This window comes from Dreissena polymorpha, chromosome 4 (genome assembly GCF_020536995.1).
Source record: "Dreissena polymorpha isolate Duluth1 chromosome 4, UMN_Dpol_1.0, whole genome shotgun sequence".
NCBI lineage: Eukaryota > Metazoa > Mollusca > Bivalvia > Myida > Dreissenidae > Dreissena > Dreissena polymorpha.
In genome coordinates this window covers 58137717-58151123 of record NC_068358.1, presented here as the reverse complement: position 1 = coordinate 58151123, position 13407 = coordinate 58137717, and the positions used below count along the sequence as shown (strand labels likewise).

The following is a 13407-nucleotide window of genomic DNA, read 5'->3' as shown; positions in this document are numbered from 1 at the left end:
AAATCATTTAGTGGAGTGTAACATTGCACTTGCTTACAGTAAGCGTGTAACCCTTTCTCTTTCGCTTTATTGTTGTTCTCATGCTTGACGTGGTTTTGTTGACAAACTTTGCTGATACGACACAAACACAATGGAGACATATTTTTCAGAAGTTATTTCTTCCTATGCCAGAATACGAGGTAGTAATTGCAATGAACCAGTAAATTAAATACACTGCATTACAAAGCAAGACATCAAATTGTTTAAAGCGTATTTAAGGTATATATAATTCGGATGGTCTCATTTCGGATTTTTAATGGTGTACAAAGTGAAACCGTAGTCACATCATACCTATGTTTGTCAAATCGTACCGTAGTCAACTCGCTCATATTTTATTCAATCTATTCATTTGGTTATGAGTTCAAGACACTACATTTACAATTAGGCACACAAACAAACGTAACACATCCATAAAGTTTAATACAGCTTTTGCAAAGCAATACTTTAACACACACATTTTTTTTAACATCATGGACAGTTATTTTGCAGTTTTTCCCCGTATTTTTAAAACAAATTACTTGTACTTCGTGCTGAGCTGTTTCGGCAGTCATGTCACAGATACTTTTAACAGTTTCCATAGCCAGGATATCTGGTCTTGCACGGGCATTCGCTGGCGTTACTAATACCTTATTAGCTGAAGTTCCTCAGCACGACCTTTGCCTCATCTTATAGAAGCAATAAAGCAGATTAAATGGCGGGCAGTACTGAAGTAATGCTGTTTTGACAAGGCTTGCATTCAGACTTTACTTTTCACCCCAAATGGCTTCAAAGAACTGTTTTTGAGAAATGCAAACAATGACAAAAAAACCTTAAACTGTGAAAAACTGTAAAAAACATTAAAAACAGCGCAGGAATAGCAACATCGTACGTCACTCTGTGACAGGGTGGATTCCCATCATAATATTAATATAGTCATATGTAACCTTTTTTGTGTGGTTACGTCTTTTGTGTAATGTACGGTATTGTTTCACGAGTTTGCGTTCCAGAGCTAAAACATCAACAGATGGGTGAACATCTGTTGACTTCATATTATTAATCTATATACATACATTTAAATTGTTAAGTATCTTTATACACTAGAGTAACATCACTTGCAGTCACTGATATGGAAGAAGTACTGCAACGCCAAATTCCATAAATTTGACGTCTATTGTTTCCTTCTTCTGATCGGAATCATTGTCTTCCTGAATTTATATTATTACACTAGACTATACCAAAATAATTAGTAACAAGAGATGTGTTTGTCAGAAACACAATGCCCCCTTCTGCGCCACTTTGAAGCCATATATTTGACCTTTGACCTTGAAGGATGACCTTGTCCTTGACCTTTCACCACTCAAAATGTGCAGCTCCATGAGAAACACATGCATGCCAAATATCAAATTGCTATCTGTAGCGACATAGAAGTTATGAGCATTTTTCGAAACCTTAACGCGAAACCTAAATGCAAAGTGTGGCGGAAGGACAGACAGATGGACGGATGGTCCGATCACTATATGCCCTCCTTCGAGGGCATAAAAAAGAACCTATGACTTTGTGTTTTCCTTTTACCAAATAACCATTTGGAGGAAAAGTTCATAAAGTTACAACTCATTTATCATAAGTTTTAACTATGCACATTGGTTAATATATCATTCCGAAAAAAAAGAAGATAAAATTAAATATAACAGGTGGAAAGAAGATTCTTATATGTTTATTCTTATATTTAGCTCGGCGTTTTCGGAGAAAACCCGAGACATTGTCATAGCCAGCTGGTCGTTTGTCCGACGTCCACTGTCCGCGTCGTGCTAAAACCTTAACATTTTGTTAAGGTTTTGAACATTGGCTCTAAAATCAAATTGATTCCACCTTCAACTTCGAAAATTCATATGTAGATGCACCTTGATGAGTTCTACATGCCATGCCCATTTTTGGGTAACTAGGGTCAAAGGTTACTGTGACATTTAAAAAAAAAAAATCGGACAAGATTTCATTTATTCAAAACTGCACCCGTAGTCGAGCGTGGCACCCATTATGGGGTGCTCTTGTTACTGCTTTGTCAGGGTTTTTTCTAGTCATTTTGGTTTTAGGAGTTTGATTAAATTGGGATTTTTTTCATCGATAAAATGGCAAATTTGCGATTTTTTTTTCGACAAATGGGCCAAATCAGGATTTTTTTTATCAACAAATATGACACATCAGGCCTTTTCCTGGCCATTCGGGGAAATCTTATAAATTGTAGTTATATACTTTGTCTGTTTGTGAGATGTTTATAAAATAAAATTCATATAGAATAATCATACGTCACTTCTTTCTAAAACATAATATGTTTTTGTGTGAATTAAGAATTTATTTTCATTTTGGTTTGGGATTGGGTCAGTTTGCTTTGGGATCGGGTCTGTTTTACAGCCTTTTTTACATAGCAGAAAAACCCCTGTTTGTCTTTGTAACATTTTATTTCACAAATATTGTGTGAAGACAATTATGAAAGTGAAAATATAATTCTTAGGTTCTCATCAATGATGTCATCTTTAGTATATGTGGAATGAATGGTACTTTACTTGTTTTGCATGTTCTAGGTTTACTTTTTTGCACCTGTAGCATTCTTCGCCCTTGCACTTGGCATACTTTCTTTGAACACAAAGCACATTCATATTCCATTACAACAAAATTTACACATGTATTCTCTTTAACACATTTATTCTCTTTTACACATGTATTAACTTGCACAGATGTATGGATACAAATGATAAACTATGCTCTATTCAGTCCACCTATATGTACTAATAAGCAACCTTGAAATACAACACCTTATTCATTTTTTCTAATTCACTGACACAAAGGACATTATTAGATTATTTTCTGTTTAAACACGCTTTTTAAATTAAAATTGTTTAATTTAAATATTATTGAATCATGCTAGGCAATTAGTAAACACCTATATAACACCTTAAACACCATTTTCTGTGTAAAATATGCTGATTAGAGTAAAATTTATGAATTAAAATATAATTTGATTTAAATTTAATAATTTCAGGCAATTAATTAATATACTCTGTCTATAACATCTGTCTTACCTTTCACAACCTTTAAAAATATTATCCTTGAAAAAAAAATTGACCAAAAGTGTCAATTTTCATCAACACTTTCCCAGCTTTATACGTAACATATTTTCCACAGCAGCAGACAACTTGTAATAATTATGCTTAGATATTTCAAGTGGAAATATTAAAAGGACCTATTCACAGATTTTGGCATGTATTGAAGTTTGTCATTGGATGGTTTAAATTGATAAATAAAGAGATTGGAACTTAATCGCTGCAGTGAAAAACAAGAATACAATTTAAGAAAGAAAAAAAAGTAACCTTCAACTGGGCTCGAACCATTCACCCTTTTAAGTGTAGCACATAAAATACTCAGCCATCTGTGCTCATACAGTGAGTGGTGTGTTTTATACTTGATATAAGCATTCCTGGTAATGTCACAAAGTATAACAATAACAACACAACTCTCAAAATTCTTCAATTTGTTTTGCATTTGTAACGCTTTATATATTTCAGGTTTTTCTTCAAAAGATGCATATTATGGATATTTAAGTGCATGGTAAATGTTCAGTATTACTCTTTTCTTGCAAATGCTCTCTTCAGCAAAAACAAAAGGACCCCATTGGAAATAAGTGCTCGCAATTTCATGGGTTATCCTTGACCGCAAGGTCAAAATAAATACATACATACATAATATCATAACTACAACGAAAATTTGCAACTTTTTTTTCAATTTATCAAAACGTGAATAGGTCACTTTAAGAGAAAAGAAAGAAGACATCAACTCTTTGATTAAGACTTTAAAACTGACAATGCTACATTTTGAGCTCAGCTGTTTTCGAAGAAAACCCGATGTTTTGTCATAGCCAGCTCGTCGTCCGCCGTCTGAAGTCCGCTGTCCCAACGTCCGCGTCGTGCTAAAACCTTTACATTTGCTCTAAAATCAAAGTGATTCCACCTACAACTTTGAAACTTCATATGTAGATGCACCTTGATGAGTTCTCCATGCCACACCAATTTTTGGGTCACTAGGTCAAATCTCACTGTGACAGTGTGACCTCCAAAAAAAAAGGAGAAAATTCTGACAAGCTTTCATTTATTCAAAACTGCACCCGCAGCCGAGCGTTGGCACCCGTTGTGCAGTGCTCTTGTCAGGGGTTTTCAGCCTTATATAACAGAGGCCCCTTCTTAATTGAAAATTTCTTTCAAATCATGCAGTTTTCCCAAAAATCCTAACTTACACCAGCTTTTTCATTTCCCAAAGCAGTAATTTTAGCGAGAATTGTTTGCAAAATGAGCACTTTCTTCCCAAAATCCATAGGCTAGGGCCTCTTCCCAATGAAGCGAGGAAAACCCCTGCTTGTTTTCTGTACATTTATGTATTTCGGGTAAGGACGAGTTGACCAAAAAACTGGTGAAAGGTGAACACTTTACAAGCAGCGCAGGGGTATTGTAAGTCACTTCTTATTTCCTTTTGAGGTCATTGTTTAATATAAAAGTCCAATAAATTCTTTTTCAGGCAAACACAAAAAGGACTTCAGCATACCATTCTGGGATGTGATAGTTCTCACTGCAATGGATGATGAACAAAAAGCAGTCTATGATAAGCAGCTGAAGTACAAATACGAGAGAGAGGAGTTACCATTTGATGTGCCGATACATGTCACTGCCGACCCACCAGGTCCAAAAATAGGTAAAACTAGGTTGAAGATTCATACTACTGAAGTTTTATTCAGGAAGTTTTATTCATAATTATAATGTGTTGTAAATAAATCTGTTTGTAAAATCATTTACATTATAGGGAAAAAAATTGCATTGCAACAGAGGCTCATTAAGTCAGTTTCCTGAGAAGACATAGTTCAAGATAAATTGCTCTAAACTGGTAGCTATACAAACTGTTACAGATACATATACATGTATAAATATTTATATTAATCCAGATAACACTGCTGCAACTGACTATACGGGCATTTATTGATGTTGATTAGCCTGCATATTCAATAGTTATTTGATCAGTCTACTTTCACTAAAGGTGTTTGGCATACATGCATTTTTACAGGTAACGGTGGATCAACATTTGTCAGTCTTCAGTTCCTATATGACCTCTACAGTGAGAGACTGTTTGACTTTCGGGTGCTACTTATTCATGCCGGTGGGCAAAGCCAGAGGATGCCAAGCGCAAGTGTACTGGGAAAAATATTCTCTCCAATACCTAAGGGCAAACATTCAATGTATGAAATGCTAGATATAAAACTGGCAACATTTTGTCCATTAATTCCCAAAATGTGCCCAGGGATTTTCGTGACTTGCGCCGATGATTTCCTGGTTTATACACTTGGAAACAACCATGAAGGCATTGAGTTTGCCTCAGAAGGTTTCACAGCACTTGCGCATCCTTCAACATTAGAGGTAGGCGTCGGACATGGAGTGTATGTGTTTGATAAAGTCGACCTCATAGATCCGAGAATTCCACTGCAGCGCTGTAACTGCCATCGTGTATTACAGAAACCCAGCATAGAAATAATGATTAAAAATGGCGCAGTTTTGGAAAATGAGAATATGAACTTTGCTGAAGGAATTAAAATTGAGGGAAAGGCTGCTTACACCGATAGTTCATTTTTCTTTGCCCATGATGTAACAAAATTGATGTTGAACTTTCTTAAATCCAATGGCCCCATCCAAGGGGAAATTGATGCCTATGGGGATTTCTTACAGGCTCTGGGACCAGGTTCCACAAATGAGTACACAAGCAATATGGCAAACGTCAGCGCTTGCACTCCAAAGCTGAAGGAAACAAGAGACTGCATATACACGCTTCTGAAAGGAACCCCATTAGTGTTAATGGTCATGAATGCATCTAAGTTCATCCACATTGGTACAACCAAAGAATACATTGAACACTTCTGCTGTGATGCCGAATTTCAAGAAGAACTGGGCCTTGGGAAAGATGTGTTTAATATGTGGGCAGAATGGCCGAGTGGAGACAAACTCAATGAAAGATGTCACGGTGATGAAGCTCCACCAATCAAGAAGTTCAGATTGTCTGACACATCTTTAGGTTGTGTAATGCATAGCCGACTTCCACTAAGCTCCTTTGTTGCTCGCACAGCTGTTGTCGAGTACTGCAAGTTTCTTATTCCAGTAACAGTAGGACAAAACTGTATTCTTAGCAACTGTGAGTTCACTTCTCTAAGTGCATCAGAAATGAAACACTTAGGAATTTCAGACGAGGATTTGCCTAAGGAGTGTATATCTATCCCTCCCAATGTGTTCATGCACACTGTACCTGTACAGCTTTGTAATGAAACTCAGTTTGTGACAGTCTTCTTTGATTTAAAAGAGAACTTGAAGAAATCCACTAACAGTGATGACATACAAAATCTGCCATTTCTTGGAAAGGTGATCAGTGACTTTGCTCGAGTGACAAATGCTAACATTTTAAGTGATGCTCCTGACTTGAGTGATGGTAAATCCAAAGTAAATTTGTGGTTCTCCAGCCTGTTTCCAGCTGCCGCCACACCTAGCCAGTCTTTTATTTTGGCGCTATTTTGCATAAACGCACTGAAAACAGATGATGATTCAGTAGTTTCCTTGGAGGGCAAATCTCTCTTCTCCATGGCATCTTTGCTGAAGACCAAAGATGTTCATGAAATGCTGAAAAAAAGGAATGATCTTTACCAAGATATTAAGCACGGATTCTGTTGAATAAATCAGAAAGTGATTGAATAATACATCCATTCAGAGGTGTTTATATCAAATGTCATTGTGGGTGATTTTACTGATGTCATTGTGGGTGATGTTTACTTAAGTACAAATTACATAATGCTGTTTACTTTGCCAAGGGCAATTTTTACAATATGAGTGTAAAAAGTTAAAAATTAAGTAAAAGCCATTGTTGTTTCAACTTTCATGTTATATATTTCAATATTGTGTTGTCACTTTATTTTATAATTTATAAGTATCAAGACGGCTTGGAATACAATCATTTATCTGTATTTGTATTTGAACAAGTGATTGTTTGATGACTTGTGATGTTTTTGTCCAGGGACTGCTAAACAGTTAATATATTTTAAAATCACTGATTTTTTTTTTATATTCAAATCCGGGAGTTTTGTTTTTTCAAAAAAATGATGAGCGCTTTTTTGCTGGACTAATAGTTCTACCACACTTCTTGATGTATAATTCAAGTTGTTGGTTTTGATGGAGGTTTAAATTATTTATTTTACTGAACTCTTGTATAATTAAATTATGTCTGGAAATACTGTTCACCAGTGTGCAATGCATTGAAACTTAGTTTGCATACTTGTGGTTCTTGCTAGTTACCGTATATTTTATTATTTTTATCATATTTTAATAAATAAACAAAATTACATTTAAATGGTAGTCTTCTAAATAATAATTTATAATTTAGCCTTTTTTTAATGGTATTTACATTTACATTTAAATCTGATAACATTGATCTTTTATTGTTCAAAAGTGTATAAAATACAGATGTTGTTTTGAAATTTGGTTTTGGGCATTGCATACTACTTTATTTGTGTTTGTTAATTTTTTGTTGATAACTTATTTATGATGTTATATAATATACTTATTGGTCAATTGGTTTGATAATTAAAGAAAACAATTTATATTTCACACATTTGCATTTTTCACTGGCTTTCCCTTATCACAATCCATGTTTTATATGCCATAATTTATGTATTCGTTAACTGGAGAGACAAACATCATTTAAACTACTATGTATACTATATATGAAATTATTATGCCCCCCTTCGAAGAAGAGGGGGTATATTGTTTTGCACATGTCGGTCCGTCAGTATGTCCATATGTCTGTCCGTCCACCAGATGGTTTCCGGATGATAACTGAAGAACGCTTAGGCCTAGGATCATGAAACTTCATAGATACATTGATCATGCATCGCAGATGACCCCTATTGATTTTGAGGTCACTAGGTCAAAGGTCAAGGTCACGGTGACCGGAAAAAGTAAAATGGTTTCCGGATGATAACTCAAGAACGCTTATGCGTAGGATCATGAAACTTAATAGGTACATTGATCATGACTCGCAGATAACCCTCTATTGATTTTGAGGTCACTAGGTCAAAGGTCAAGGTCACGGTGACCTGAAATAGTAAAATGGTTTCCGGATGATAACTCAAGAACGCTTATGCCTAGGATCATGAAACTTCATAGGTACATTGATCATGACTCGCAGATGACCCCTATTGATCTTCAGGTCACTAGGTCAAAGGTCAAGGTCACGGTGACCCGAAATAGTAAAATGGTTTCCGGATGATAACTCAAAAACGCTTATGCCTAGGATCATGAAACTTCAAAGGTACATAGATCATGACTCGCAGATGACCCCTATTGATTTTCAGGTCACTAGGTCAAAGGTCAAGGTCACGGTGACCCGAAATAGTTAAATGGTTTCTGGATGATAACTCAAGAACACTTATGGCTAGGATCATGAAACTTCATAGGTACATTGATCATGACTCACAGATGACCCCTATTGATTTTCAGGTCAATAGGTCAAAGGTCAAGGTCACGGTGACTCAACTTAGAAAAATGGTTTCCGGATGATAACTCAAGAACGCTTACGCCTAGGATCATGAAACTTCATTGGTACATTGATCATGACTTGCAGATGACCCCTATTGACTTTCAGATCAAAGGTCAAGGTCACGGTGACTTGACACAGTAAAATGGTTTCCGGAGGATAACTCAAGAAAGCTTACGCCTAGGATCATGAAACTTCATAGGTACATTGATCATGACTCGCAGATGAAACCTATTGATTTTCAGGTCACTAGGTTAAAGGTCATGGTCACAGTGCAAAAAAACGTATTCACACAATGGATGCCACTACAACTGACAGCCCATATTGGGGGCATGCAAGTTTTACAAGCAGCCCTTGTTTAATAACACTTTGTTACCTTCCAAAAAGAGTGTGCCCAAAGTATTCGTAAACCAGTTGTGTAGGTGGCTTAACTTACCGCCATATTATGACTGAAATACTGGTGCAAAGGACTTAAAAATCATATTGAGCAAACAACCTTTCCTCAAAAAAAGTTAGGGGCAGGGGATGCACTGGATTCACCCTGGACACCAGAGTGTTTGTCTGTCCATTGACAGAAACTGATTTTCAATTTACAAGATTGTTGCCCATTACATGTATATGCTTATACCCCTTTAGAATGTACATGTATATCATAAACATGTTGTGCACGTAATTTGTCCTTATGAAACACAATAGTTTGCAGGAAAATCCGGCGCATAGATTATTATAACAATAACAGGTCCATGAAGTCCGTAGATTTTGATGGAGCGGAATTGCGAAAAAACATATACGTAGATATCTACGTCTCTGGAAAAACGTACACAAACTGCTGTTGCTCACTCAAAGATCATGACTATACAAACAGTCATGTAGCACCATTGCACAGGTGGTTAGCGTGTGGCTATGATATTAATTAGTGAAAACATCATTTTAAATGATAAATAATCATATTATAACGAAAAATCAACTTTTCTGAGGAAAAAAAAAATTCACTATCATATATATAACAAGGTATTCAACCCGAAATCACCCGAAAACAGGGTGCATCGCTTTGAACAGCCATTAATTCATCATTTTTGCAGCGATTTTCATGAACCCGGTCTTATTCAACGCAGAAATGAATGTCCTTTCTGGAAATGTATATATCTTGCTATATTTCTATACATGCTGGGTCAAATTTTAAGAAATAACACGATACACAATTCGTGTGACCTACTTGACAGCGATCAGACAGGATTCATGAATGAAATCTCCAGGTGTAAAGACGACACACCGCCTACCAATTAAATCACTCGTGTGTTTAAAATGTCATTTAGGTGAAATGTATGTAAACAAAGGTTTCAAACGGCGCTGGATAGTTAGTTTTGATGCATAATGCAACGGCAAGCACGGTAAGAATGTTTTTTCATACGTTTAATTGAATTATGGTATCGAGGTCCGTGAACCTTGCAGGGAAAATGCCCTTTACTCCGTGAAGATTTCAGTCTTAGATCCTGTCTGATCGATGTCAAGTGGATCACGCGAGTTGTGTATCGTGTTATTTCTTAAAAGTTAACCCAGTATTTGTAAAAATATTGCAAGTCATGTACATTATCAGAAAGAAAATTCATTTATGCGTTGAATAAGACCGAGATCGTGAAAATCGCTGCAAAATTGATGAAGTAATGGCTGGTTATTCAAAGCGTTGCACCCTGTATTTGGTGATTTCGAGTTGAATACCTTGTTATATATATCAGGCTGTCAAGCGGTCATAATTTTTCCTACTATTTCCTACTTTTTCATCAGGATCCTACTTTTTCCTATTTTTTTACCAAATCTTCCTACTATTCCTACTTTTTCATTTTCAATGGAGAATTATTTTTTTTCAAGAGTTTATTTAGTAAACTTGCAGGACGAATGAATCTATGGCATGACTGTATCCCTGTTAATGTGCATTCATCTAGATGAGACCTGATGAGACCTGACAACCCATGCTGACTGTCTGCTAGCACCTCTTCAGGAAGCATAAATATTTATTTCTTATGTAACCTTTGAAATTATTAACAAGTTTTTTTTTAAGTAAAAATAGTGCCTTGTTTACTTCCTTAGCATTTGTACACTGCAGACTTCACTACCTTACACAGTTCCCAGTGATGCAAGAGCTGAGGGAACCCATTGTTTATTCCAGTTTTATTTTGTTTCCATTAACAACAATTTGACCAAACCTTATGCATGCTTACATGATATTGCTGTTTGGAATGTAGAGATATAGAGATACATGTATTGTATGAGTGGTTATGTAATATGGAATTTATTACACAAGTTATTTGAAAAAGATAAAATGATGCTTTGCCGAGTTTTCATCATTTACAAATATAATGTAATAAATTCTGTATTACATGACAACGGATATGATGTTCTATTGATATCATAGGTACATCATGTTTAGTAATTAAAGATAAATGCACAGAGCCTAAATGCTCTGATACATTTTTATGCTCCTGGTAGGGTGGCATATAGCAGTTGTACTGTCAGTTCATTTGTCTGTCTGTCTGTCTGTCTGTGTGTTTGTCCGAAAACTTTAATATGGGCCATAACTTTTGCAATATTGAAGATAGCAACTTGATATTTGGCATGCATGTGTATCTCATGAAGCTGCACATTTTGAGTGGTGAAAGGTCAAGGTCATCCTTCAAGGTCAAAAGTCAAATATATATAGCTTCAAAAAGTCAAAAAATACAATCCAAGGGAAGTAATAAGCTTTAAGAGGGAGATAATTTCTAAACCTGCCAAATGATATATTGAAATTTTATTTCAAAGCGGCGCAATAGTGGGCATTGTGTTTCTGACAAACACAATTCTTGTCTAATGATGCCATAGCTAGTGAGGTAACTTTAAGGTGTTACAGCGTAGTATTAAAATTATTAAACGGCATTATTACACTCCCGCGAAGTCATCAATAATGTAAAAACCATTATTTGAAACTGGAATAAACAATATAGTGCAACTGTTTCATTGCCCAATCAATGATGTCATAAAAGATGTCAGGTGATAAGGTCTATCTCCAGTTGCATAATCTGCTCTGCAATGACCAGTCATTTTGAATGTAACTTAAGTCATTATAACTGCACCCTATTGTCAATTTAAAGGTTTCACGATGTAGCTGTAGCAGAGCATTGACACTGCTTTATATATTAGTATTCATATTGTACAACAAGTTAGTGTATCACTAAATAAATTTGGTCTTCTTCCTAAGGATATAACATGCACAATATATTACCATTTGTATATCGATACACAGAAGACCTCTAACCACTTATTTGATGATACACCAAAATGAACAGCATCTAATTATACTTCTTAATCAGGGTAGCTTTGCTTGAAACTTAATTATCATAGATACACTATAAGTGCTAAAATGCCTAGTGGAAAAACAAAGTTTTACCCTTCATGGATGGAGAAGTTGGACAACAGTGGAAAAACACTTGGATCATGGTGCAAGAGAGATACCGGCAATGAGTTTGCAAGATATTGTACTGTCTGCATGAAGTCCATCTCGTGTTGTAATTCTGGTGCTTATCAACTGATAAGTCAGGCAGATGGACAAAAACACAAGGAAAACATGAAATACATGCATGATAATTCACAAAAGTGTTTGTTTGGAAGTGCTCCAAAGCCAAGCAGCTCTCAGGGTGGTGGGGATAAATCTTTCTGTATGCAAGTACATCCATCACACAAGGAACAGATACAAAAGGCTGAAATCATCTGGGCCCTTAAGGTAGCTTCAAGTGGGTATCCATTCAGAACATGTGATGGCACTCCTGCTCTGTTTCCAGCTATGTTTCCTGGACCTGTGGCTAAAAAATTAGTATTATGTATTCCTACTTTTGAGGGAAAAGTTCCTACTTTTTCCTACTTTTTTCCTTCTTTTCTTGCAAAAGTAGTTCCTATTTTTTCCTACTTTTTGAAAAAAGGTCACTTGACAGCCTGATATATATATATTATATTGATTTTTATTCCAGAAAAGTTGATTTTTCGTTATAATATGATATCACTTATCATTCAAAATGATGTTTTCATTAATTAAAGTCATAGCCACGCGCTAACCACATGTGCACCATTGTATCAAAAACTATGAAGAAAAACAGCTTTCGGAACGGCATCAGGCAGCACATGTATATGTTGTAATTTAAGAGCACACATGCATATGCCGTTGAATGATTTTGTGTAAAATTGTTTGCGGGTATAAAGACAATTTTAAAAGAGGTGTATGCCCCTTTTTCAAACGTGATGCGAATGTTCATCAATGCCATAACAGAGATGGTGTCTACGTCATTTTGACCGTTTTAGAAATACGAATTATAAACCTCCGGAGTCCCACGGGCACGGGGTACTGTCTTGGGGCCCACCTTATTTCTGATCAACATACATCACTGCTGATTATATAAAATATAGCATGATAGCTCTCTAACACTTTTTGCCGATGATAGCATCATCTACACAAATATCAACAACCTCTTCGACGCCCATAAGGCCCAGCTAGATATTGAAGCTGCAGGTCGATTGGAGCAGGACTGGTTAATGAAATTCCACCTTGAAAAATGTTACATCCTCAGAATTACTTAAGAAGTAAATCATGTAATCTTCACATATAAACTACATTATCAACTCCTTGAAAAAGTAAATCATGCAAAATATCTATATCACGCTAAATATGTCTTACACTCCGAAGTAACCTCAAATGGGATATATTGGGAAATATTCAAACATGTTAACTCGATCACTAATGATGCGAATCAGCTC

At 35.8% G+C, this 13407-nt stretch overlaps 1 protein-coding gene across 1 annotated transcript; it reads left to right on the top strand.

Annotated features, from left to right (window-relative positions):
• Positions 1-51: 51 nt before the first annotated feature.
• On the top strand, positions 52-7692 carry LOC127879227 (fucose-1-phosphate guanylyltransferase-like). Its single transcript, XM_052425948.1, has 3 exons — positions 52-179; positions 4582-4755; positions 5122-7692. Exons 1-3 carry the CDS (start codon positions 131-133, stop codon positions 6765-6767), a joined length of 1869 nt encoding a protein of 622 aa, XP_052281908.1. The 5' UTR covers positions 52-130; the 3' UTR covers positions 6768-7692.
• The last annotated feature ends 5715 nt before the right edge of the window (positions 7693-13407 follow it).